This window comes from Pholcus phalangioides, unplaced genomic scaffold (assembly GCF_987345545.1).
Source record: "Pholcus phalangioides strain wild (caught in Gottingen) unplaced genomic scaffold, Ppha-v1.0 ptg000004l_1, whole genome shotgun sequence".
Classification (NCBI taxonomy): Eukaryota; Metazoa; Arthropoda; class Arachnida; order Araneae; family Pholcidae; genus Pholcus; species Pholcus phalangioides.
In genome coordinates, this window is record NW_028301597.1 from 4097122 (window position 1) to 4120649 (window position 23528).

The 23528-nt window shown below is 36.1% G+C and overlaps 1 protein-coding gene across 1 annotated transcript in view; it reads left to right on the top strand.

Annotated features, from left to right (window-relative positions):
• Positions 1–323: 323 nt before the first annotated feature.
• The window catches only part of LOC149086465 (sodium-coupled monocarboxylate transporter 1-like), a 28940-nt gene continuing 5735 nt past the window's right edge, over positions 324–23528 (top strand). The window contains exons 1-12 of the mRNA XM_089255652.1: positions 324–1572; positions 13376–13441; positions 13608–13659; positions 13798–13865; positions 13978–14132; positions 14528–14668; positions 17422–17551; positions 17995–18083; positions 19186–19301; positions 19417–19484; positions 23118–23204; positions 23320–23504. Coding sequence (XP_089111778.1) covers positions 1222–1572; positions 13376–13441; positions 13608–13659; positions 13798–13865; positions 13978–14132; positions 14528–14668; positions 17422–17551; positions 17995–18083; positions 19186–19301; positions 19417–19484; positions 23118–23204; positions 23320–23504 — 1508 coding nt within the window. The 5' untranslated portion in view covers positions 324–1221. The remainder of the gene's footprint in view (positions 1573–13375; positions 13442–13607; positions 13660–13797; positions 13866–13977; positions 14133–14527; positions 14669–17421; positions 17552–17994; positions 18084–19185; positions 19302–19416; positions 19485–23117; positions 23205–23319; positions 23505–23528) is intronic.

A 23528-nucleotide genomic window follows, 5' to 3' on the forward strand; every position in this document is an offset into this window, starting at 1 on the left:
GAAATTTGTTAAATTGTTTGTTGAAAACTCACGTGACTTTTCAAAAAAAGTAGTTTGAAAATAAATTAAAATCCAATTCTTTCTTTGTTCTATTTTCTGTACCGATTTTAATTTCATTCACGGCCGTCTTTGAATGATACGTTCAAAAACCGAAACTTGTTGCGATTGTTAGTGGCTCCATCTGAGGCTTATACGCGGGAAGAAAAGGACTTTTGTTTTAAAGAAAAAAGAAAAGGAATTCACGTGTGGTTAGCCGTTTTGCCTATATTTGTGTTTGCTCTTTTTTTTCCTATGCGTGTGTCTTTTGTGTGGTCATATCAATGACGAGGTATAAAATGCCGCGAGCAGCTCAGACATGAAAATTCGCTGGCTGACATTGAAGTCGTGACCCAAATACAGACAAGTAACGGACCGATAGCTTTTACACATTATTCGCTATTCACGTGATTTTCGCATTTCTGGTTTCTTCGCTCGTGTCCTTTAATGTATGCAAAAGACCAGCGTCGACCGGTGTCTGGACTAATTAACTGAATACTTTCAATAAAGGTACCAGGAAATTCTCTTCTCTTTCTGAACTCTGGGAACCTTCATCAATCCACTCGACCGTCGATCGCAAGAAAATATGTAATGTTGATAGTTTTCATTCGAAGAAATTCACCGACACATTGATAATAGGCAAGTACTTTTTCAAGTTTACTTTCCACGCAAAAGAAATTGTAAGTACATGGATGAACGCAACTGAGCCTAATCCGTGAGCATAAACTTGTAATAACCAAGGTGGTCCGGAAAGTAGAAATATAGTCGTATCGATATTTATAATACTGATAATCGTGAAAGTTTATTAGACAAACAGCACCCCCAGAGTGATTTGACCCTTGATATACGAATTCAAGAGAGAAAAGGGGGTGCTGATGGATGATATTTATGCGACATAGAATCTCATATAGGTGATATCCATTCGAATTTTGATCACGGCATAGATTTTTTGAGGACAAAGTTCGAAAACAAACAACTCATTAATGAAAAAAAATAAAGTGAATGAAAAGAAGAGGAAGATGTACTGACGTTTTGAACTTTGGATGCCAGATAAGGCCAAGGACAGATTCGGTTTAACAAGAAGTATAAATTCTCAGGACCAAGAAACCGTAAATATTGAAAACCATTTGACGCACCTTAAAGCTCGAGAGTCATTCATTTAATTCAATTCAATTCAGTCAAGTCATGGCAGACCCTTCCTTCAAACACGTCTTCGGTATAGTCGACTATGTCGTGTTCATCGCTATGCTGGTCATATCCGCCGGTATCGGAATCTACTATGCCATCGCCGGTAGGAAAAGCAACAATACCCAAGAATTCCTGATGGGCGGACGATCGCTGGACGTGTTTCCCGTTGCCATGTCCGTCTTGGCCAGTTTCATGTCGGCCATCACTCTCCTCGGGGCACCGGCTGAAATATACAGATACGGGACGCAGTACATGATCATCAACATCGCATTCGTTTTTGTCGTACCAGCCACTGCCTATCTTTACCTACCGGTGTTCTATAACCTGGGACTGACGAGTGCTTACGAGGTAAGTATCGAAAAAAAAAATTTTTTAGATTATCCAAATTATTCCGAAATTCTGAATTGATAACCGCTGGTACGAATACGATAAAAGAAAACGAGAAGAAAAAAAAAATTTTTTTTTCTTCCTCAGAGTTTTCGAAACGTTAATTGACGTAAGGATCATTCGCTTCAAATCGTTCATCTCTAAACTGATATTCTTTTCCCCTTCAATTTCATTAGCAAAACGGCGATGAAACAAGCAATTTACTAAGTATTTTCTTACTTTGATGAATAAAATACAGTCGAACTTTGTTAATTCGAAGCTCAAGGGGACAACAAAAAAGTTCGAATTCTCAAATTCATCGGTGTAGGATAACAATGCTTACTTACACAAAACAAAATCAAAAACTGTTAATAATTATAAAAATGCATTCAATATGCAACATCTTACTATAAAAATGCTCTCTTTGTTGCAAATAGTGTTTGTATAGAACGTAAACGGTCACAAAAACTATTTCATCTGTAAAATTCTAATTTTTATTTCTGATTTTGGTTTTGGATGCTGTTAAATGTCCTACAAAATTTTCAAGTTGCTTTAGAATATATGATTTTAGAGCTTAAAAGCCTTATTTTATTACAACATGTCAGTAAACTCAGAGTGTTAGAATAGGGACCTCTGTTGATTTTTCTTAGCTTCGTTTTTGTAATGTTTCAGTGTAAGCTACATTTTTTATTCTGAAAAATGTCAGTAAACCACGGAATGAAAAAAAAAAAAAGACTAAAATTCAGCCGGGAATTCTGAGAAAAGAGAAACATACTCCTGATGAAATGGTAAAGATCATAAATAATTTATCTAACAAAGTTTCGAGTACTGGCTGTATTAATTCTAAAATGTCTACCGGGTGACACTGTTGTGCTCCTGGCTGACTTGATTAACAACTGCATTGTAAATGGTGGTTTCCCAGATTCACTTAAATCTGCAACTTTTTTCCCAATATTTAAATCAGGTGATAAAAATGATTTTAATAACTTTAGACCAATCTCTATTCTGTCTTCCATCTCCAAGATCTTTGAAACTATATGAAAAACTAGTCCATTCATTTTTATCTAATCATAATTTATATTCTAAAAATCAGTATGGTTTTCTCCCAAATAAAAACACTGAATCTTCCATCCTTAAATTAACTTCCTCTGTTGTACATAACCTTGATGCATCAAGAAAGACTCTTGCAGTTTTTCTAGATATAAGAAAAGCATTTGATAGCGTAAATCATGAAATCCTTCTTCACAAACTTGGAAAACTCGGTATTAGAGGGAATGCACTTAATCTTTTTTAATCTTATTTGCACAATCTGTTAAATGTATTACAAACATTAGTGATCCCATGAACATAATAAAAGGTATTCCTTAGGGCTCAGTACTCGGCCCACTTCTTTTTACTATTGTCATCAATGACTTTTGTAAACTTGATATTGAAGGTGAAAGAAATCATTGCGTTCACGGATGACACAGTTCTTCTCTTTTCTGCTTCTGATTAAAAATATCTCCAAAATATTGTTAATAATGATCTCCTAAAAGTAATAAATTGATTCCGTGCTAATGACCTCCAAATCAACGTTACTAAAACCAAGTTTATAAATTTTTCTTCAAATCCCACTAACCAATCTGGCGTAAGCATTATTTTCCATGACATCAACTGCAACAATGATTTTTCTTGCACTTGTCAAGATCTAGAGCAAGTCAGTACAATAAAATATTTAGGTTTGCATATTGACCAAGATATGAAATAGAAATTGCATGTCAAATATTTATTAAATAAACTTAGATTTATGTTTTACAAATTCTATTACCTAAAACAATGTTCAACTAACACCTTTTTATTAACACTTTACTATGTTCTTTTCCATTCCCATCTAATGTACGGTCTTCTTGCTTGGGAAAGCGACTACCTTACTAATCTTCAACCAATCATTTCTATTCAAAATAGAATTTTACGGTTTATCACTAATGATTATCACTCGCCTACATTTGCCCTTTATAACCACCTACAAATATAACCTCTTCGACATCTTTATTTTTACAAATCACTATTGCTCATTCACAAAAATCAGTTTTCCTTCAACCTTAATACCACTCGCTCGTCCTCAAGAATACATAGTACTTACACTCTACCGCTAATTCCCAAAACAATAGCTAGAAAACACTTTACATATAGTATTCCAAAGTTCTATAATTCATTCCCTTTAAATTTCGATACAAATGTCTCTCTGCCTACCTACAAAAAATTAATTAAATCCTATCTCTTATCTGAGATTAACATAGATAAACACTTTGAACTTTTTTTTAAATTATGGTATATATATATATATATTTATTTATTTATTTATTTTGTTTTTTTTCCTCTGAATTTATTTGTGTACATGTACATGTATAATTTTCTCTCCACCTAGAGCTTACACGTCCTCAGCACTTTTTCTTTTTTTACCTTGTAATTTTTTCCTCCATGTCTCAAAGCACCACCATCATGGTTGTCACTGTTTAATGATATATTTTGTTAACCCCCCTTTTTTTTCTTTCTTTCCTATAATTATTTTATTGTGTATCATTTATACTTTAAGTTAGTCGATTTGTTTATGTATTAAATATCCAGATTATTAAATTCAATCGTTACACTTCACTCATAGTTAGAAAAACTGATGGGCGATGGCGGCATAACAAACATAATACAGAAACAAACTACACGTCAGGTTCATAACACATCCACGCACATTCCAGCATGTACCAATTCGTTAGAGGTTCCACAGGGGAATACGCATGTGTGGTTTAGCAGTAGTCAGGGTTGATCATATCCTTACTAAAGGTTTCCTAAGATTTTCCTAACAAGTGACAACGGTCTTCTGTCCAATTGCACTCGAAGCTAATTTTCTATAAAGTTCCTTTTATCTTTTGGATTTCTTTTTTGGAAAGTTTTGTTTACTTTTCCCATGTTTCTACGTCTTGGGGGATCCAATGGTATTATTTGTGTCGATTTGGAACACTTTTGCACGATGTTACATTAGAAAAACATCTCCTCCGTTATTTTTGCACACCAGTGTATTTTTTTTGGGACGTAATGCTGTCTTCTTTTTATTAATGAAATCTTCACGAAGCCACGACGATGTTGAAACGTGTTCAACGTGTTAGAAAAAAAATGGAAATCTCAGTTTTACCCTCGCGATCGGCATTTATTCGGTATACACAAAAAACTCCCGTACCCACAATCCGGAAAGCTTTCCAGTTTGTATTTTTTATGCCGACCGCGTGTTTTTAATATTCATGAATGACTTAAGAACGCCCTCTAGTTTTTATTTACTTCATTCCTTTATCCGTCCGTGTTTATGGTTCGATTGTAATCGAAATATACTCGGAGAGGAATGAAAAAAGGACCTTAAATTGTCCGAATAATCATTTTTGGATCACGGTTGAAGCACAATAAGGTACTCTATGAAGGACAAAAGTAATGTCTCTCCATATTACAAATTGACTTCCGTATTGACACAATAGACAGGTCCCCCTTGAATCAAAAGATGAATGAATAATATTTGCTTTTATTCAACCAACTTACTTTATACGGAACAACTTACGAAAGTTCGTGAATAAATATTGCACTTCTTTTTTTGATACATACAAATATAGATACACGATGTGTGTGTGTGTACATATACATACAGTATATGTATAGTTGAGTTATTGAAACAGCTTTATTCAAAAATCCTCACAACAACCCTCGATATTCGAAATATATTCTTCCGAAACCCTGAATAGACAACGTAGAGTGTATATGTTACGGGGTAAATGTGATAAATCGGTTATTGTACATAAGAACCGGTTATTATGCATAAGCCTACTTACCAATCGTCTTGGTAAGTTTGATAAATATATCACTTTTTGGCGAATATGCGTAATACCCAAGCGTCGTTGGTAAATTTGATAAATATGAAAAAAATCCACATCAGTCTATAGTATGTGTGATAAATATAGTCGGACCCCGATATAATGATAACAAATTTTACGATGGTACCCCGATGTAAAGATACAATACATGTGCTAATTATCATGTACAGCATATCGTATAGATATAGTACGATGTTTTTATAGTATGTTTTGTGAAACGGTAAATTTCGAAAATAAAAGTAAAACGTTTACGTATTGTGTGTATATTCTAAAAGTGGGAAAAGAGCCGTTTCGACATATCACTGACGAAAAAGGAACTTTTACTCTAAATTAAATCCATTCGTAATCGACTTTTTGAAAAACTTCAAAAATTGATATCGATTCCAATATTAAAACTGATACAACCTCTGTAAGATTCTTCGACCTGTTCGTTCTAAACTTAACGAACAATAACCGTTTTTTTTATGCAGAAAGTCAATGCAACGAAATTTGCCATTTTTCCCATTTTCTGTTCGTGTCCATAATCAGAATAATATTATTTCCGGTGTTTTCACTTCTCAACTCTTTGAAACACACCTCATCCCCCCCCCCCCATTATTTCAATTTTGGTTTAACATTTTTTCATAAAATTGCATTTTTGCTTGTTTTCAATTAAAACTTTGCTTAATTGAATATTTCTTTTCTTAAAAGTTCTCACAAAAAAAAAGTCTGTTGATTTATTAAAATGGAGTGAAATAAGGAAATAAATAAATCGATTGACATGTTAGCATCACTATTTTTAAAATGACCAAAATGTGGGCTCTACAGTTTTTTATTTCCTGTTAAAGCAACACGTAAACGATTTTTTATGTACCTATACGTTTCAAGTTATTTTCTCACACAATAACTATTTTTTTATAATTTCCCAAACCGGCTTTATGAAAAACCACTGAAGCTCGGCATGGCCATATTAACTTCAGATACCGTATATAATGCTTCATTTATTTTATGTCATGTGTATAATCTGTATTCGTCGTTCTTTGTCAAGCTAAACCTGTAGCTGGGTGTGGTAGCATTTGAGCCAATTTACCTTCCAAATAACGCTGCAAGCGAAAAATAAGATGAGTGTATGGCACACTTTCACGATTCCTATAAATTGAATAGTTAATTAAGTGGTGATTATTGTTAGTTTCTCCGAGAAAAAAAATATGGGATTACTTGGAGCATTTAAATATTTATTCGCAATTGAAAAGCGTTTAATACGCAATTATCATTAACTTGATCCTGAGAAAAAAAATGCGCAATCAGATCAATTTTTCCTACATTTCCTTTGAATAAATTATTAACTTTAACCCTACAAATGATCAGAATAAAATAAAAACCATAAAGAATATACAGTATTTTTTTTTTATGAATTTTTCTTTGCGAAAAAACGTTTTGGATATTTTTGAATTCATAGTGGAAATTATTTAACCAAGTTTGAGAAAACTTCCATCTATCGAGTGATTTTATTAATATCAAGTTTTCGTATTGGAAAAAAATACATTCTTTTCCGAGTAAAACCCTTACACGATTTTTTTTTCAGAATGAAATATAACATTAAAAATTCCGAATTACGCACGAAATTGAAATTTTAAAGTATTAATGATTATGCGGTATGTTTAATGATTTAGACTTCGCACGCGTTGAAAAAAACTATTTATCATAGTATAAATGTACAACATTCACTTTCCCTTTTACACATTCTTTATAAAATCTTTTGTTTTCTCCCCCTTAATTTTTCATATCAATAAAATCCTTCGAGAATCGTGATGAAACTAATGGTTGTTGACACTCGTGTTATTTCGTTTTTCCTTTTACCGATGTAGCGTTTATGAAAGAGTGTTTCCTCTTACACCTTTGTCTGAAATGAATTGTTTCCTTGGAAGCCGAAATCGCAATCTTCCGTGTGAATGATTAGCTTTCTTTACTTATTGCGACACGTCGATTCGAATTTTAGATCTATAATTAACGGTGCGTGGAAACTTCATTGCTTCACTGACTTTCGAATTTACTACAAAGAACTGCTATGTGCTAATAAGGCGTTTGATATACTCTACAGCAGCGGTTCTCAACGGCACTCGAGGAAAATAAAATAAAAAAAGAGTCAATTTGAAAGAGAAATAATTATAATTATTTTGAGATGATAATAATTAATCAGTAACTGATAAATTAATAAAATATACTACGGGGCTCCGCCATAGAAATTATACACCAAAAAGGGCTCCGCAAGTCAAAAAATGTTGAGAACCACTGCTCTACTGGGTATGTGTGCTCAGTCTTATAAATATATAGATCTTTCCTTAACCGTTAGTTTCTCTCTCTCTCTCTGAGGGGAGTTCAAATTACAAAAATTATTTCAAATGTTGTCGAATATAATCCATTTTAGCAAAAAAAAAGTTTTTTTCCTTTAAAGGAATCAAAATTATTTTAATTATCCAATCATTTATATTTAGTAGAAAAATTTTCATGCACTCACATATTGAACAAAAAAATCCATAATTTTAAGACCAAAAATAGCCGAATAGCGAAAAATTAAACTTTATGAACTTCAGGCATATTTATCAGAAATACGTGATTCCGGTCAAACTTTAACTTATTAAATGATCGATTGCGTATAAATTAACACAGATGATTTTGTCAAAGATAGTTTGAGTTTGTGCTCTATATTTTTAAATGCGCATTAAGATCACGCCAAAGTTTGTTTCAAGATGTTATGAGACAAACCGTTAAAAGAAACATTCGCCGATGATTGCAAATTGGCTAAATCTAGTCCTTTTCCAACCATGAAAATGGAATCAATATTTATGCACATTTCTCTTCTATAAAAAAATATCGGAACAGGAAAGTGAATTTAATTCGAATTAATTCATTTTTCCAGCGGGTGGTCGTAACTAGGCTGGGGCAAAAGAGACCTGCCTCAAGGCCCCGAGCTGAATGCCCTCCCCCCCCCCAGAAAAATATTCACTCATTTTGCGTAGTGATAACCAGAGGTTTTTTATAGGCCTCTTGAAAGGACTTTCAAGGGGCCCCAAAAAAAGTCTGCCCCGGAGCCCCGCCCTGCTTTCCCGTAACAAAGCAGTGACTTATATTGCTTTGAAAGTTAATTTTCAGTTCTTGTGTCTAATTGAAAACTGCGGCATGAGTTGGAAAGGTATCATAAAGGAATCATAGTATTATATGCTGCATAAACTCATTGGCTTATCAATTTTACCATAACATTATGTATACACTCAGTGGCCAAAAAAATTAGGAACACCCCTTCGCTCAAACTCCGACTGGTCCGTGCAGCACGTGCGCTGACATAATAAATCGGATTTACTGATAAAAAGCTTTCTCCTGGTCAGAAACATCAGTTAACGTTGCAATTTGCCTGTTTATACGAAAACAACACTTCACTACCTCTGGCCATATCGTTATACTGCCATTAATGAGACGGGTTGGAAATGAAGGCGCTATCTATATCGGTGGTCGCCTTAAGTTCATTAGAGAAAATATCTATATCCTTCTTCGGGGTTGAACCTGAGACCTGATAGCAACAGAAGATACAACGCAAGAAATTGCAGCGCAATACAACTCTGGGTCATCGCAAAGCCTATCCGTACGCTCTACAAGACGGATCTTAAAACGAATTGGTTTTAATAGCCGGCGACCAACAAGTGCCCCTTTTATTTCAGTGCAAAACCGAGGAAACGGATTTTGTGGGCTCGAGCGCCGATATTGGACACTTGATGAATGGATGAATGGAAGAAGGTTGCCTGGTCAGACGATTCGAGATTTCTTCTCGTTGATGACAGGATCCGTGTGTGGTGCAAGCAGCACGAAGCCATGGATCCGGCATGCTACATGACAACTGTTCAAGTGGGTGGCGGCGGAATCATGGTCTGGGGAGCATTTCCTGGTATATTCTTGGTCCCTTATTTTCACTGGAAACACCCATCAATGCCAGCGCCTACTTCTACATCGTTACTGACCACGTCTATACCACCGAAATCAAAGGGACTTTGGTTGGTCGCCGGCTATTAAAACCAATTTGTTTCAAGATCCGTCGTGTAGAGCCTACAGATATGCTTTGCGATGGATGACCCAGAGTTGTATTGCGCTGCAATTTCTTGCGTTGTAGCTCTTCTGTTGCTGAATACAATACGTGTCAGTCGCCTGGTACCTCTTTCGTTCACAAGAGATTTCCGCCCACTATTCCGCATAAAGCTCGAATTTTTTTGGCTTAACTGCCATTCTTTGAAGACTCGAAATTTTGCTATTTCCAGCAGGTCACCAATGCACCCTCCCACGGGGCTGGAATTATCTCAAATTGGTTTGAGGAACATGATTCCTTTTCAATTTCTTTAATGCCCCCCACCCCCTCAGTCACCCGATCTCAACCCAATTAAGCATTTGTGGGACGAGGTTGAAAGGTCTGTTTAAAGCTCCGAAACACCACCTTCTAATCTGATTGAATTAAGAGCTGCCATTTCCTTATTATTGGCTAATATTCCTCCTCAACGGTTTCAGCAATTTGTAGGGTTCATTCCTAGAAGAATATCTGCTGCCATCAAAGCCAGAGGAGGCTCCACAGGTATTAGTCATAGACATAATATTAGTTATATTATATCTATATGATATTAGTAGTGAGTAGCAGGGTGTTCCTAATTTTTTGGTGACTAGGTGTATAACCAGAGACGACCTCATTTTCTAAACAGATATAACTATATAGTAAGCCTTTCTCTATGATTATTCTCTCGGATGTTCCCAAACGTTCGGATGAACCCAACGTTCGATTATTTGTCTCCAATTCATTTCGATAAAATATTATTTAGATTTCTTCAAGTTTCACATTCGAATTCCTAAAAAAATAATAGTGATTTTATGTATCACTTGTAAAAAGAAAATGACATCCAAAAAATTCCATCTTTCCTAATCGTTAGCATCGTACATGTTCCGAGTTTTCTTCAATGCATTACGACGTTTGTGTATTCAGATGATTCGAATGTTCCGCAATCTTTCTTTTATGGAGAGACTATTCACCTGAATGAGAAATAAACAAAATAACGTTCACACAAGGCTAAAAAAACCTGCACGAATCCTGACACACACTTAGGCACTCTTGTTAACAAGGTGAAACTAAAAACGTCTGGTAAATCTAAAAAAAAATCATTTTAAATCATGCAACACAATTTTCAATGTAAAAATAGACAAATTTTATTTCACTTCTCTCCTTTGAGTAAAGCGTTTATCCCAAGTGTAACGTTATTCCTTTAATGTAAGAATTCTTGAGTTTGTTATTTCACATTTTAAAATTTATCACGTTTAAAAATATTTTCACCACTGAAATTCGCATTTTTTTCTCTCATAATATTTTTCTCTTAAATTAAGCATTCGTTTCTACGAAGTAGAACATTAGAAAATAATTGAGATTGCAGGCTCGTACGGTTTTTTTCTTTAAAGATGTCAATTAGAGTGATTATTATCAATTGATTGCAGCTTATCAGCTACATGATGCATCGGGTAAATTTGCAAAGATGCAAAGGGGGTAAATGTACAGAAAAGAAAAAAATGTTCTCTTTTGGCTTGAGTGTGACGTTCAAAACAGGAGAAAAAATATCGAAAACTGGGTGATTATTGGAAGCGAAAACTCTTTGGATTGGCCAAACGTTTTTCTTTTCTTTCAGTGGCAATCGAAGTGTCCTGAAAAGAAAAGAGAGCGTCAGACTTTTTATGTTTTGTTAATGCATGTTTTCTTTACATATATTTGCATTTAAAAATTTTTCATCATAGAAGTTCATTTTCCTCTAATCGATCGGCCTATTGAATATGCCTTAATTAATGTGCCAGCTATTTATCATATTATAAAAAACAATAAAAAAAATACCAAATGCTTTCAATTCCTTCTATTGAAGGGGAATAGAAACTAGATTTAAAAAATACAAAGTAAAAGAGCATCGATAAGTTTTTACGGCTTTCAAAATTTGGTATGAGTTTATTTTCTTCGTTAGTGGTTGGCGTCGGTGGTGTGCAATACAACTTAAAAACCCCCAACCTCTAGTGATGCCAACCACAACAGTTGGACAGACGTAAAGAAGAAAATGAAGTATGGACGACGGCTTTTTGCCACGAAAGACATTGTTAAAAAAACATTGTTCAAGATCCATGATTGTGTTTTTAGGTACGAACATTCTGGAAGCAATTGTTGAAAACTTTCTGATTGGTTCCTTTCCTTTTTTTTCATTATCATTTCCTGCGAAAATCATTGAGCTACCGAAACATGTTCTCGAAAGAAATATCAATAGTCCTTCTATTTAGGAAGATATCGAGAGAGAGTGTTCTAGATATTTCCTTAAAAATCTCCTTCTCGTCTTCATTTTGGTTTATCTTGGGGCGTTCACATAAGGGAAGTCGAGTGTCTTTCGAAATGAGTTGATAATCAGGAAGTGTCTGAACAGGGATGATCTCCATGTAGAACCAAGATGGCCTTTAACCCCCCGCCAGAAACGATGTGGGCACATTCGTACACCGAAAAGTGAACCCAGTCGATGACCTACGTGATAATATAAAAAAACCATATCGAGATAGTATCGGGCGAATTAAAAATAGACATTTTTTAACCTTTAGCTCCTTCATTCTCGTGTTTATTGAGCTATTTTTGCCACATCTTCGACAGAGATAATTCTACGATTTATTTTATTTATTTTTTGAAAAGTACATCACTGGAAAATTCAATCTGTACACAAAATATTACAAGTCACTATTAATTCTCTGAATTTGTCCCCTTAGAAAATAAAAAAATATTTGCATGCACGGTAATTTTCGGCAAATAAGCCACACCAAAAAAAAACCTTTTAGTATTTCGTACTTTGGTATTGAACACGCCACACATAATTTTATGGAGGAAAGAAAATCATCTTTCTACCTCGGGCTTCTTCTCCCAGTTCTTACCCGGTATGAATGTCCGGGTAAATGAAATCCTCCAGCTTTAGCACACTCAAAACACACATTGCGACGTGTACCGATTCGTTAGAAATTCTCCAGAGAAATGTTTACGAGGGGCATGTACGGTTTACTAGCAGTAGTGTCTGAAGAGCAAAGCAGAATACTCAAGCCTTTCGAAAATGTCAATGAATATTGCAAAAATCTCTCTGCGCGTGATTTTACCTTCTCCCACTAAAAACCGTCCCGCCAAGCTTCAGTTTAGACCAGGCTGCAACCGGATGCTTGGTCAGCCGGGACAAACCAACGCCATCTATAGCTAGATGTAGTAGTTATAGGAGGTGTTGGACAAACTGGCATTTCGGCGACCACGTGTAACGTTAAAGAAGGGGGTCGAAAGGTGAAATTTGCGCTCTTTTGTCCGGCTCCCGGGACACCGGACCTACTTGCCGTCTCCTAGTTGCTTCCCTAATTTAAACGAAATAGTATGGGTTAAACTCTGTCGTTTAAGACAAAGAGAAAATAAATTTTCCGGCAAATTATTGGAATATTTGGAACACTTTGATTTTCTACTCATGGTGTTGATGCAGTGAAAACGTTGGGAGATATTCTTTTCAATCCCAAAGTCATCTTAGTAAAACATGCATAAGTGTTTGAGGAGACTATATCCATCGATTGATGATTCTGTCTTTGTCACGTTTCAGTAAGATGCCAATATAATTGGCAAAGTACAGTATGTACAAAATTATACAGTGTCTGCTTCGTAATGTCGAAAATGAAATTAAAATACAGTAAAACCCTCAACGCTAGGAGGGAATTATGTGATCCTGTATTATATAATTCTTTTGTGAAGATGATTAAAAACGAATTCTTTGCTTTCGTTTCTTGTATTGGTGATAAATATTGTAAACTGTATTTTTGAACTCGGTTGTTTCTTTGAACTTGTTTTACAGTACTTGGAAGCTCGCTTCGGACGGTTCGCTCGGACGATGGGGAGCATCGTATTTTGGTTCCACATGGTAAGGCCGAGCGTTTGCTTACGTAATTAGAATAAATTTAATCAACGCATTATATCATTAAGATTAGTGTTCAAAATTTTATTTCTCTGATGCAATTTTACTTACTTTTCTACACACACAACGTGAAAAAAAAAAATCAGTATCAACTTGAGGAATTTCATTTCAGATGATGTACATGCCGATCGTTCTGTATGCTCCAGCTTTAGCACTGGCTGAAGGTGAGTTGTATATCTATCAAAGTGGGTATTAAACTGTAGTTTTCCTCAAAAAAATTGCAACTAAATTATAATAAGTGTGTAATTTATTGCAATTATCGAAATTATATTTTTTTATAATCGAAACCTTTTATTTTTTAGTTACAGGACTGAGCATATGGTTCTCGGTTTTGTCTGTCGGTTTAGTTTGCACGTTCTACACTAGCATTGTAAGTACCATTTTTTGTCTATTTCTTGATTAAAAACTCATAGGATGAAACTTTCTTGAGTAAATGTTTGAAAATCGATATAGCTCTAATTATATGATGATTTCGATGCTAGGGTGGTATGAAAGCAGTGGTGCTGACGGATTTCTTCCAAGCTATAATGATGTACGGCTCCATATTTGTGATCGTCATCAAAGGCGCCTACGACCTCGGCGGGATGGATGTCGTTTGGGAAAAGAGCTTTCAAGGGGGAAGAATCGAATTTTTCAAGTGAGTCTTTCTTTTCCACCTTACAGTTCAAACTTCTCGAATGAGCCTACTTTCTTTATCGTACAATAGTATAGTACACTGAAGCCTTTCAGAAAACGGACCGCTGAAAACTTTCAGCGGACCTTTCAGAAAAAATATAATATGTTTGAATGATCACGTAAACAAAATTTTTTTAATTGATTTATTGATAAAACTTATTCTACTTGAGTTTTTCCGATGAAACCGTATTGTGATAAATTTCCACTTTTAAATACCGTGATCCAATCATTTTTAAATACCGTGATTGTCATGAAACATTAATTTAACTTTGAATCAAACTCATTGGGCCAGAAATCAAATCCACGTCAATTTTGACGTTTGTTTGAACAAAATTTAATCAGATTTTGTAATTTCAGCTTTGACTTTGATCCGACAGTTCGCCACACTTTCTGGTCATTAGCAATTGGCGGATATGTCACTTGGATGGGCAATTATGCAGCGAATCAGGCAATGATCCAGAGATACCTGACCATAGGCACCCTTCGAGGTGCACAGAGGTAAGGGGAGAAGTAAAATTCTCTTTTCTTTATATTATACTCACATACATTGTTGAGTGTATATTATACACTCAGTATATTATTACATACATTGCTGATATATATTTCCATATATGAGGCTTTTTGGATCACGTCAGAGGCGCCAACATGAAGAAAACATTGGGGAGGGGCTGAAAGTTGCTGGTCGTCCTGTATATTTTTATATCCCGGGAGGGACAGAGCTTGGGTCGCGTCTGGTTTGACGATCTGACGGTCGTCCCGTATATACGGAACTCAAGCGCGTACACAGGAGAGGGCAGGTGCATTGCATTGTCTTTTCAGAAATTAATGGAGGGCTCATCTCCCTTACAAAATTTATTGGAGGGGCTCGAATAGCCTCAGCTCCTAGGTTCCGGAGCCTATGGAGCACGTTATATTTCCCTCTTTCTTTGAGAGACAAACAAACCGTGTCCAAGGTAACCAACATGGTGACTTCCTCGGCAGGTCATGAAAGATTGAAAGAACGAATATAATTTTTTTTTTGGAAGTACAAGTCATCTACCTGCCTATCCAATTATCTCAATTGCTGCAGAATTATTTCAGGTAATCTATGAGCCATTATTAATTTTTTAAAGAAAACTTAACCTATATATTTTTTTTTAAATCGATGCAGTTGAATATTGAAAGGCAATAGGGGACATAAACTTCAATTTTCACATTCAAGAAGATATAAATAAAAAGTTGAAATCAATGTTATTGCATGGATATCCAGCTCATAAGTGGGTCCGGCTAATTATTTTATATTCAATTTTCTGGGCTTCGTATCTCTAAGCGAACTCAATACACTCATATAATACAAACGCTGTATATGTGTTACCGCTAAAGTGCAGAAATCAGTTATTCTAGTTATTCAGTTATTCTATTAGGCGAAACCAGTCATCATAAGATTGTGAAATTTTGTGAAGGACTTAAAGAAGTGATGGGAATTTGTTCGGGGGAGAGGGGAGGATTAATTGCACATGTCGGCACCAGAGGGCGTTTTATCAAGAAATGACACATTTAGGCAAACGTTTACAATTTTAACAATTGTTAAACACTTTTACAATTGCTATTGCGACAAAACATGATGGCCATAATTTTCAAATACCATGTGAAATCGCAAGATGACATGTTCCACAACTGACCGAAGTGTGTGCGGGGAAATGTTCAGCACGTGGCGTGAAATGCTGCTTTTAACATAGGATCTTTTAATCTACATTTTTATCATTATTAAGTTGATTTTCAGTGTTAAAAATGTTTAATATCTTAGGGCAACGTAGGAAAAGCTCTTTTTTATACAATGTTTTATTAGGTTTTGGCACTCGATAAACACGATATTATCAAGTCTATTTGTAATTCGACACATTTTGATTTTTCGTTAAATATTCTTCATTTATTTTCGCGAATTTGATAATTCTGTACAAAAAGTTTTGCCTTAAGGATAAAGTATGGCATTGTATTTTAGAACTATATGTGTATTGCTATTTGAGATCTTATTCTGTTATATATATTATGCAATTTCCGAATATTCTCGTAATATGCTTCTCACCAGGCACTGATTGCGTAATTAATAATTGAATATATCCATGCGTAAGTTTATATATACACTCTGAATTTCGCTATATTAGATTCTCTTTTCTCCGGAAGTATTCTCAGGTCACGTTATCTTACCGACCGTCTTTTGTTTCTACCACGCGAGAATATTTCAATATATCATTCATAAAGGAGAACATTCATTCCTGTGCTTGTGTCAGGTGCTCTCTTAATTCGGAAAATCTATCTACAAAGCTCACTTTATTGGGGACAACATTATCATATCAGTATAGCATTAGCGAATATAAAAAGCGTTTTTGCATCAGAATAATTACACCATATAAATAGTCCGTGTATTTTCAACGTGAGAAGAAATTGCTCTTTTTGTGTTTATTCTGTCTGAAATTGCGTCCAATTACGTGACAGATAGCGAAGAAGAATTTTTATTACGTGGATATTAAATTTGCTCAACCAGCAAGCACAAACCACTTTTATGACAACTCCAAACATTTTATCTTATAAATGCGAGCAAAGATCTTTTATACGGTGGTGTGTTTCGTAAAAAAAAAATCTGAGCATCTCTAAATGTTAACTTCTTTTTCTTTTTTTTTCGTTCGGCTGCGTGACTTTCAATTCGTCAATTTCAATTTTACATTTTTGATAAAACCAACATATTTTAATAGTTTTCAGTAATTTTTTCTCCTAGGGAATTTCAGAATTTTGGAATTCTCAAAAGTCCGCTGAGGAATGTTTACGAGTTGCATGTGCAGTGTAGTAGTAGTAGTAGTGCTTTTTCTAACTTCTACAGCTCTACACCTTCCTTGCTGGACCATTAAAAAGAACGCTTTACTGTAATAGACTGATTCATCGTAATTCAACTTCCTTATAATTAGCAAAAGAATATAGACAGTATTCATTTCATTGCAACTGAACAATTGAAGGAATCAAGGAGTCATTACACTCCCGTGCTATCTCGAACACAATGAATTTTGTCCTGACTCAGCGATTATTTTTATGAAAGATGGGGGCATGCAGTTCCTCTTGGATTGTACAAAAAAAGTAAAACATGTCATATTGGGGATTTAAGAATAAGTTACGTAAATTCTTTTTGTGAGGTACAAGCGCTCTTCGTTCACTGTGAATAGTGTTCGTAAAGAATGATATTTACACCTAATTTTTCCATCATCCTTACATGTTTGTAGATGCTTATGGCTGAACCTTCCTGCTCTTATTGTGCTGATTGTGTCGACGAGCTTGGCAGGACTGGTAATTTATGCGCATTATTCACAATGTGATCCCATCGGAACAAAAATGATTCAAGCTCCGGATCAGGTAAGCAATGCATATTTTCATGCATAAGAAAATTTTTTCTATCAATAAGAAAATTTTTTGTACCCGAAAATTGATATTTTTAGAAAAAATATTAATGCTACTTTCTTCATACACCTCGCATACATCCCTTTTAGTAATAATTTTTTTATTTGTGTATATATGTGTCCTTAACGTACAGTATTTATTAATGTCTGAAGTTTACGTCTCATGTGTTCAAAGTGCTATCATCTACCTTCCAAATTAGAAGTGAATGGTGGTGGTTTTTCTTATAGAATTTGATGGTTTTTTTTTTTTCAAGTGAACGCAAAGAGCTCGAATGTGTTATGTTTACATTTTAAGATACTTCAAAATCCGCTTTTAAACGTAGTTTACAAGAGATGAACAATTAAAACTTTAGTGCTTTCTAAACATTCTCTAAATGTCGGTGCTTCATTTCTCCTCAGCTTCTGCCAAGATTTGTGATGGAAACCCTCCGAGATTTTCCTGGAATTCCCGGCCTATTCGTTTCTGGAGTATTTAGCGGAGCTTTAAGGTAGGCACATAATACTTGATGAATGTGAAAACTGAGCGTGAGTGAACCATAAATTAGTGTTCGCGTTTTTTGTGAAATCATAATTATAAGTTGTAGTAGTAATTTAAACTAAAAGAGACGGAGAAATTTGTGATAGCATTTTATCCCTTAACAAGAAGAAAAAGGTTTCAATTGATCATAATAAAAAAAACTGAGAATCATCCCAATATTCGAACTCTTCAGCGACAATTACAGGATATCTCACTTAACTTGATGCTTTGCATTTCGGCACACACACACATTCGAGATATATCTCGCCTCCTTAAACCCTCTTATTTCCACAACGGCGAGCCCTAACACATTTGGCTCCTCCTGAGAACACGTTTTCCATTCCACCATCAAACTGTCAGGTCAGTTTCCGGTGGGTAGACAAGCTTTTGTTCGCATCTTGCTCACAGAAGGACAGTGTTTGACATGTACCTTTTCTTTCCCTTCCCTTCGGGGGTAGTGTAGGATTACAGTTCATTTGATCATTTTTGTCGCACCACGGTCATTTTCTGCACACGAGCGTTAATTAGACCGGGACCTACAATTTATTGCCGATTCCGAACGGCAGGCTTGTTTTTTATACTCATCGAGAGGTTGGTGTGTTAACCCCTTGATGGGGGACTCCCTGCGGTAGCAATTTTTTCTGCGGTCATGTCGTCATTAAATGTAGGATTACAGTATATAGCGTAACCTTTTCTATTAAGTACATAAATAATAGAAAAGGTTGGAGTATTTCTCTTTCTCGGTTTTTTATTGTTCTCACAATTGGGGATGGAGGGGAAAGCACTATCACTTGCACGAAACCGAAAGAAAATTCCATTTTTGGAGAAAAATGTCATTTTACAGAGGGTATAATGATTTCTACTGTGTCAGATAATGTTGAATCAGTGAAAATTAATAAAACCACGGAAAGGGTTAATTACAGCGTAGTTTCATGACAGCTCTTTTAGCACTAAAAACGTTGTTGATAGCGGTGATGAACATGATGAACAATTTGCATATCTCGCATCCTTTCGGTTTTCTTATTTTCGATGGCGAGAGAATTACAATTTTCTATCGCTTTATGCTTTTTCAGCACGGTGTCATCTGGTGTCAATTCACTAGCTGCAGTTACATTAGAAGACATTATAAAAGCCTACATAATTAAAGATATCACCGAAGTTTGGGCCACGAGGGTAACAAAGGCTCTTGGTAAGTTACTCGTATTTCTGGAATACCAATGATTGTTTCGTATGAAATTATATGGCACATAAGATAAATAGATGACAGAAATTATATTAATATCCGGTGTCAATTTCGATTTCAGCAATGTTCTACGGACTTACTTCGATTGCGCTGGTGTTCGTTGCTCAGCAGTTGGGTGGTGTTTTGCAGGTAAGTCGAAGTCGATATGTGGACGATGTGTGAAACCATGATATAGTTTGTAAGAACGCGTTTAGATCATCTCACAAGTTCATTTTGATTTTCATTTATTATTTTGTTCACCTGTTCAGAATCATCACAGGAGAACACACATAATTATTTTGTCACCAACAAAACTGTGTGATCGGTGGTCTAATTTTTGTAATTCTTAAAAAAATGAAAATAACAGAAAGTACCGTAACAAGCCGATTTAATATGAAAAGAGATTCCGTCTTGTTGTGCGTATGTTTCCGATAAACCAATCCACAATTTTCGACGAGATATTCCCCGCCCCTTAATTTTTGCATTTATACCAAAAAGGACCGAACATAAACAATAGGCTGTTTTATAGCTTCGTCAGACCCCGACAAATGACTGGAACGATCTAAAATCTGTTCGAAAACATTGGTTTTTTTCGGCTTCAGCACACATTACGGAAAAGTACGTTAACAAAATTATTCGACGTATTTAAGATGCCCCCTTATCATCATCGATATGTATCGATATTCAGGAATATCATTGTTAGGATTCTTTTGGTTCTGCACTTTTCGGTGTTTAGATCCCCCTTAACCGTTCCGTCCAAGTAATAAGCAGCAAACTTTTGACTCGGTTAATGGGATTTATTTTAAATTGTTTATTTAAAAAGTTAATTTAAAATAAAATTAAATTGCATGACTGCGCATCTCGAAACTGATGACGATGTTCTCGTTTGTATCTGTGCAAAAAAAGAAGACAGAAATATGGGCGTTTTGAAATCAACGTCACAAAGGAAAATGAGTTATAATCGCATCATTCAAAAGCTTATCTTTATAATCACTTGCATCAGCAAATATTTCGAGTGCCCCTGATTACGAAAAAAAATAAAAATTAATAAATAATATATACGAATCTGAATAACACGTACAAAGACCTACGCGTAAAATCAATAAAGCTGATTTCATTCAACGGCTAATATTCATTGTTTTCCGAGTTAGAAGTATGCATACAACGCTGGAATCATTTCACTACCATACATTTTTCTAGTAGTAGTGACTTCGTGTACATACAAACTGAGTTAGGTGCGAAAGCTGGTATCTTCAACCTGTCACTCGCGAGTACCGCGGTGACGCAGGGCCGTCTTAACAGCATCACAGACCCTCGGGCAAAGCGATTTTTCTGCCCCCCCCCCCCACCTAACTAGGAATACCTGTTACCCAATAATTTACATGATCACTGTCGAAAATTTGACTAGATTTCATGAGGCCATTTCTGCACTTGAGCCCCCCCCTCCCCCACCACCACCACCACGACCCGAGCCGTGCCTGGGTGGGCCCATGAGCTAAGACAGTACTACTGTGACGTACATCCAGGCAGTGGATTGAAAACGGTTTTTGCTGACCATATATTATTTTAACTCTCTCTTGCTCTCTAACTGTAATGTGGTTTCCTAGTCCTTCTGCAATCCGTGTAATCAATTCCAGTGAACATTTTGGATCCCGTGTTGAATGGCTCTAATAGACCAATGGTTCTCAACCTGAGGCCCTGTGCTTCCCCTTCCCCCTCCCCCTCTTTTCTCATTCTTGAAATATTCTAAGTGGGAAAGGGGTCATATATGCAAATCAAGTTTGAAGACAGCCATGACAGGTAATTAAGGGCGCCGCATCGAACTTTGAAGGACCGGACACATCCCGCTTCCCATCTCAGATAGATGTCGAAACTTTCCCGGGGGGTGGGTTAAGGGTGTCACAGAGAGATCTCAAGGAAAAAAAAAATTACGCTAGGAAATGAAGCTTTTAAATGAAATATAGTGGGAATAACACATAAAATCCCCTTCAATCCGTTTCTTCAAAAGCCAATCATAGCTGCGGCAACATCAAGTGCATAGGAGGTCTATATGACCAGATCGGGTACAATACTATAATTTTCGGGAGTGAGTGAATAATAAGTAAGCTGTTACATTTCCCGCTTTCTTTCTTTCAAACCGTACATAACTCCAGTCTATCTCGCCATGGGAAATTTACTACCGATTACGTAGTGCCAGAGGTGTTTGCAGGTCAATCTGACAGCCTGAGTGTGTATCTAGTGTTGGGTTTTACTTTTTAGTTCTGCCATCTATATTTCAAATTGTGAGTGAAGTGCAGGGATTCAATATTTGTACCGTTGTATGCTCTCTATGGCGAGACTTTTCAACTGGGAGATCGGCTCACATTCAGGTCCTGAAATTGGGAACCGCAGAAAACCAATTTCTGGTGAACACCGACTATGCCGCCAGTGAGTTTCGAACCCGGATGATGTGTCCGTCACTTTGATCACACGACCGCACAGTGGCGCAAGTCCGTAGTAGTCAATAAACTAATGCGTCGTTATTAAAATTTTTACGTTAATATTGAAACATCTCTTGAGATACTGAAAGAAAAAAATCATCCTCTCTGGTGTGTCGCGGGATATTTTTCCTTGGATAAAATTTTTCGTTTGCGCTACGTCGCGTCGAGGCAAACGCCCCTCAACCATTCATATCAATTCATCAACGTAAGAATACGTACTACAGAACAGATAATACGCCTTCGATTCTGAGAACAATCGAGATCGTCCTCTCGTATTTTATAAAGCTTTTCTTAACACTATCTAAGCGGCTTTTTATGCTCACCGATATCTCTTTGCTCCTTGAGATATATCGCTTGTATCACCACCACTTTACGATTATAATTCTTTTTTTTCGCGATTTATGAATCTGTTGCTGCTCAGGAACAATTCTAACATGTGTAATATGATAATGCAACGTTTTTCCTCATGACATATTTTCTGTACTTTTTCTCTCTCGTCTCCGAGACCCATACAAACTTACTCACTTTGCATTACTTACACAAGCAAAGATTTGGATTCCGAAGTTGGCAACAATAGCAACGTCTTCCAGCTTAAAAATTCACGAATATGAGAGTTCGCCTATATCAGAATTAATACAGTAAAATATTCTACAGGGTGGGCAAAAAGTCCGTAAAAACTTTAAAAATTCATAAAAACCGGGATATAACCGAAATAAAAAACGGTTTGCAGGGTTAACAGCGGTAGGTCGCGGGATTTTTTTTAAGAGAGGAAAAACCTCAAAAACAGCCGATAGATGGCGCTGACGTACACAAGTCAAACGAAAGATACGCAAATAACGAACAGAATGCCTCCAAATCGTTTATTACAGCAGTATGTGTTCTACATGACCACATAGGATAACATATTGCAGGCGAGTCACAAATCCAGCAAAGGCAGAATGCAGCAGGGTTACATACACGGTTTACAATGGTGAAGTGGTTGTGGATTAGGAGCGCAAGTTCTTATAACCGTCTCATTTGCATATTTCCACCGAAGTCGCTCGTACCTGCACCACCTATCGGCTGTTTTGGGGTTTTTTCCCGTCTTAAGAAATTCCCGTGACCTAGCGATGCTAACCCTGCAAACCGTTTTTTATTTCGGTTATTTTTCCGGTTTTTATTCATTTTTAAAGTTTCTACAGACTTTTTGCCCACCCTGTACAATAAAAGGGGATATACCTCCCTTACAGCAAGATTCTGTGTTTGTTTATTTTATTATATAAATGTGTGTGTGTATATATATATTTTTTTTCTTCTTCTTCAGGCCGCTCTAACAATCCACGGAATTGTTGGAGGTCCGATGCTGGGCCTTTTTACATTAGGCATGTTTATCCCTTGGGCAAACATTTACGTAAGTTTCACGATCGTTGCCTTCTGGTCAAGATTTCTGATTTGAATTTGTATTGAGCAAATTATTTCAGCAAAGTTTTATGATTCTCTTACATGCGGCATTTCGATCGTTACAGGGGGCGTCTTTCGGACTGTTTAGTGGCTTTGTGATGGCCATGTGGTTAGGGATGGGTGCATTCGTTACGCAGCCTTTTCATCCCGAAGCACCGAGGATTTACACCAACTGCTCGGAACTTTTCCACAATGTCACTCATTCGGCAACGGTTGGCGACGTCGTCTATTTCAGTCGACCGGATTCTGAGTAAGTGACTAAAAAAAAACCAAG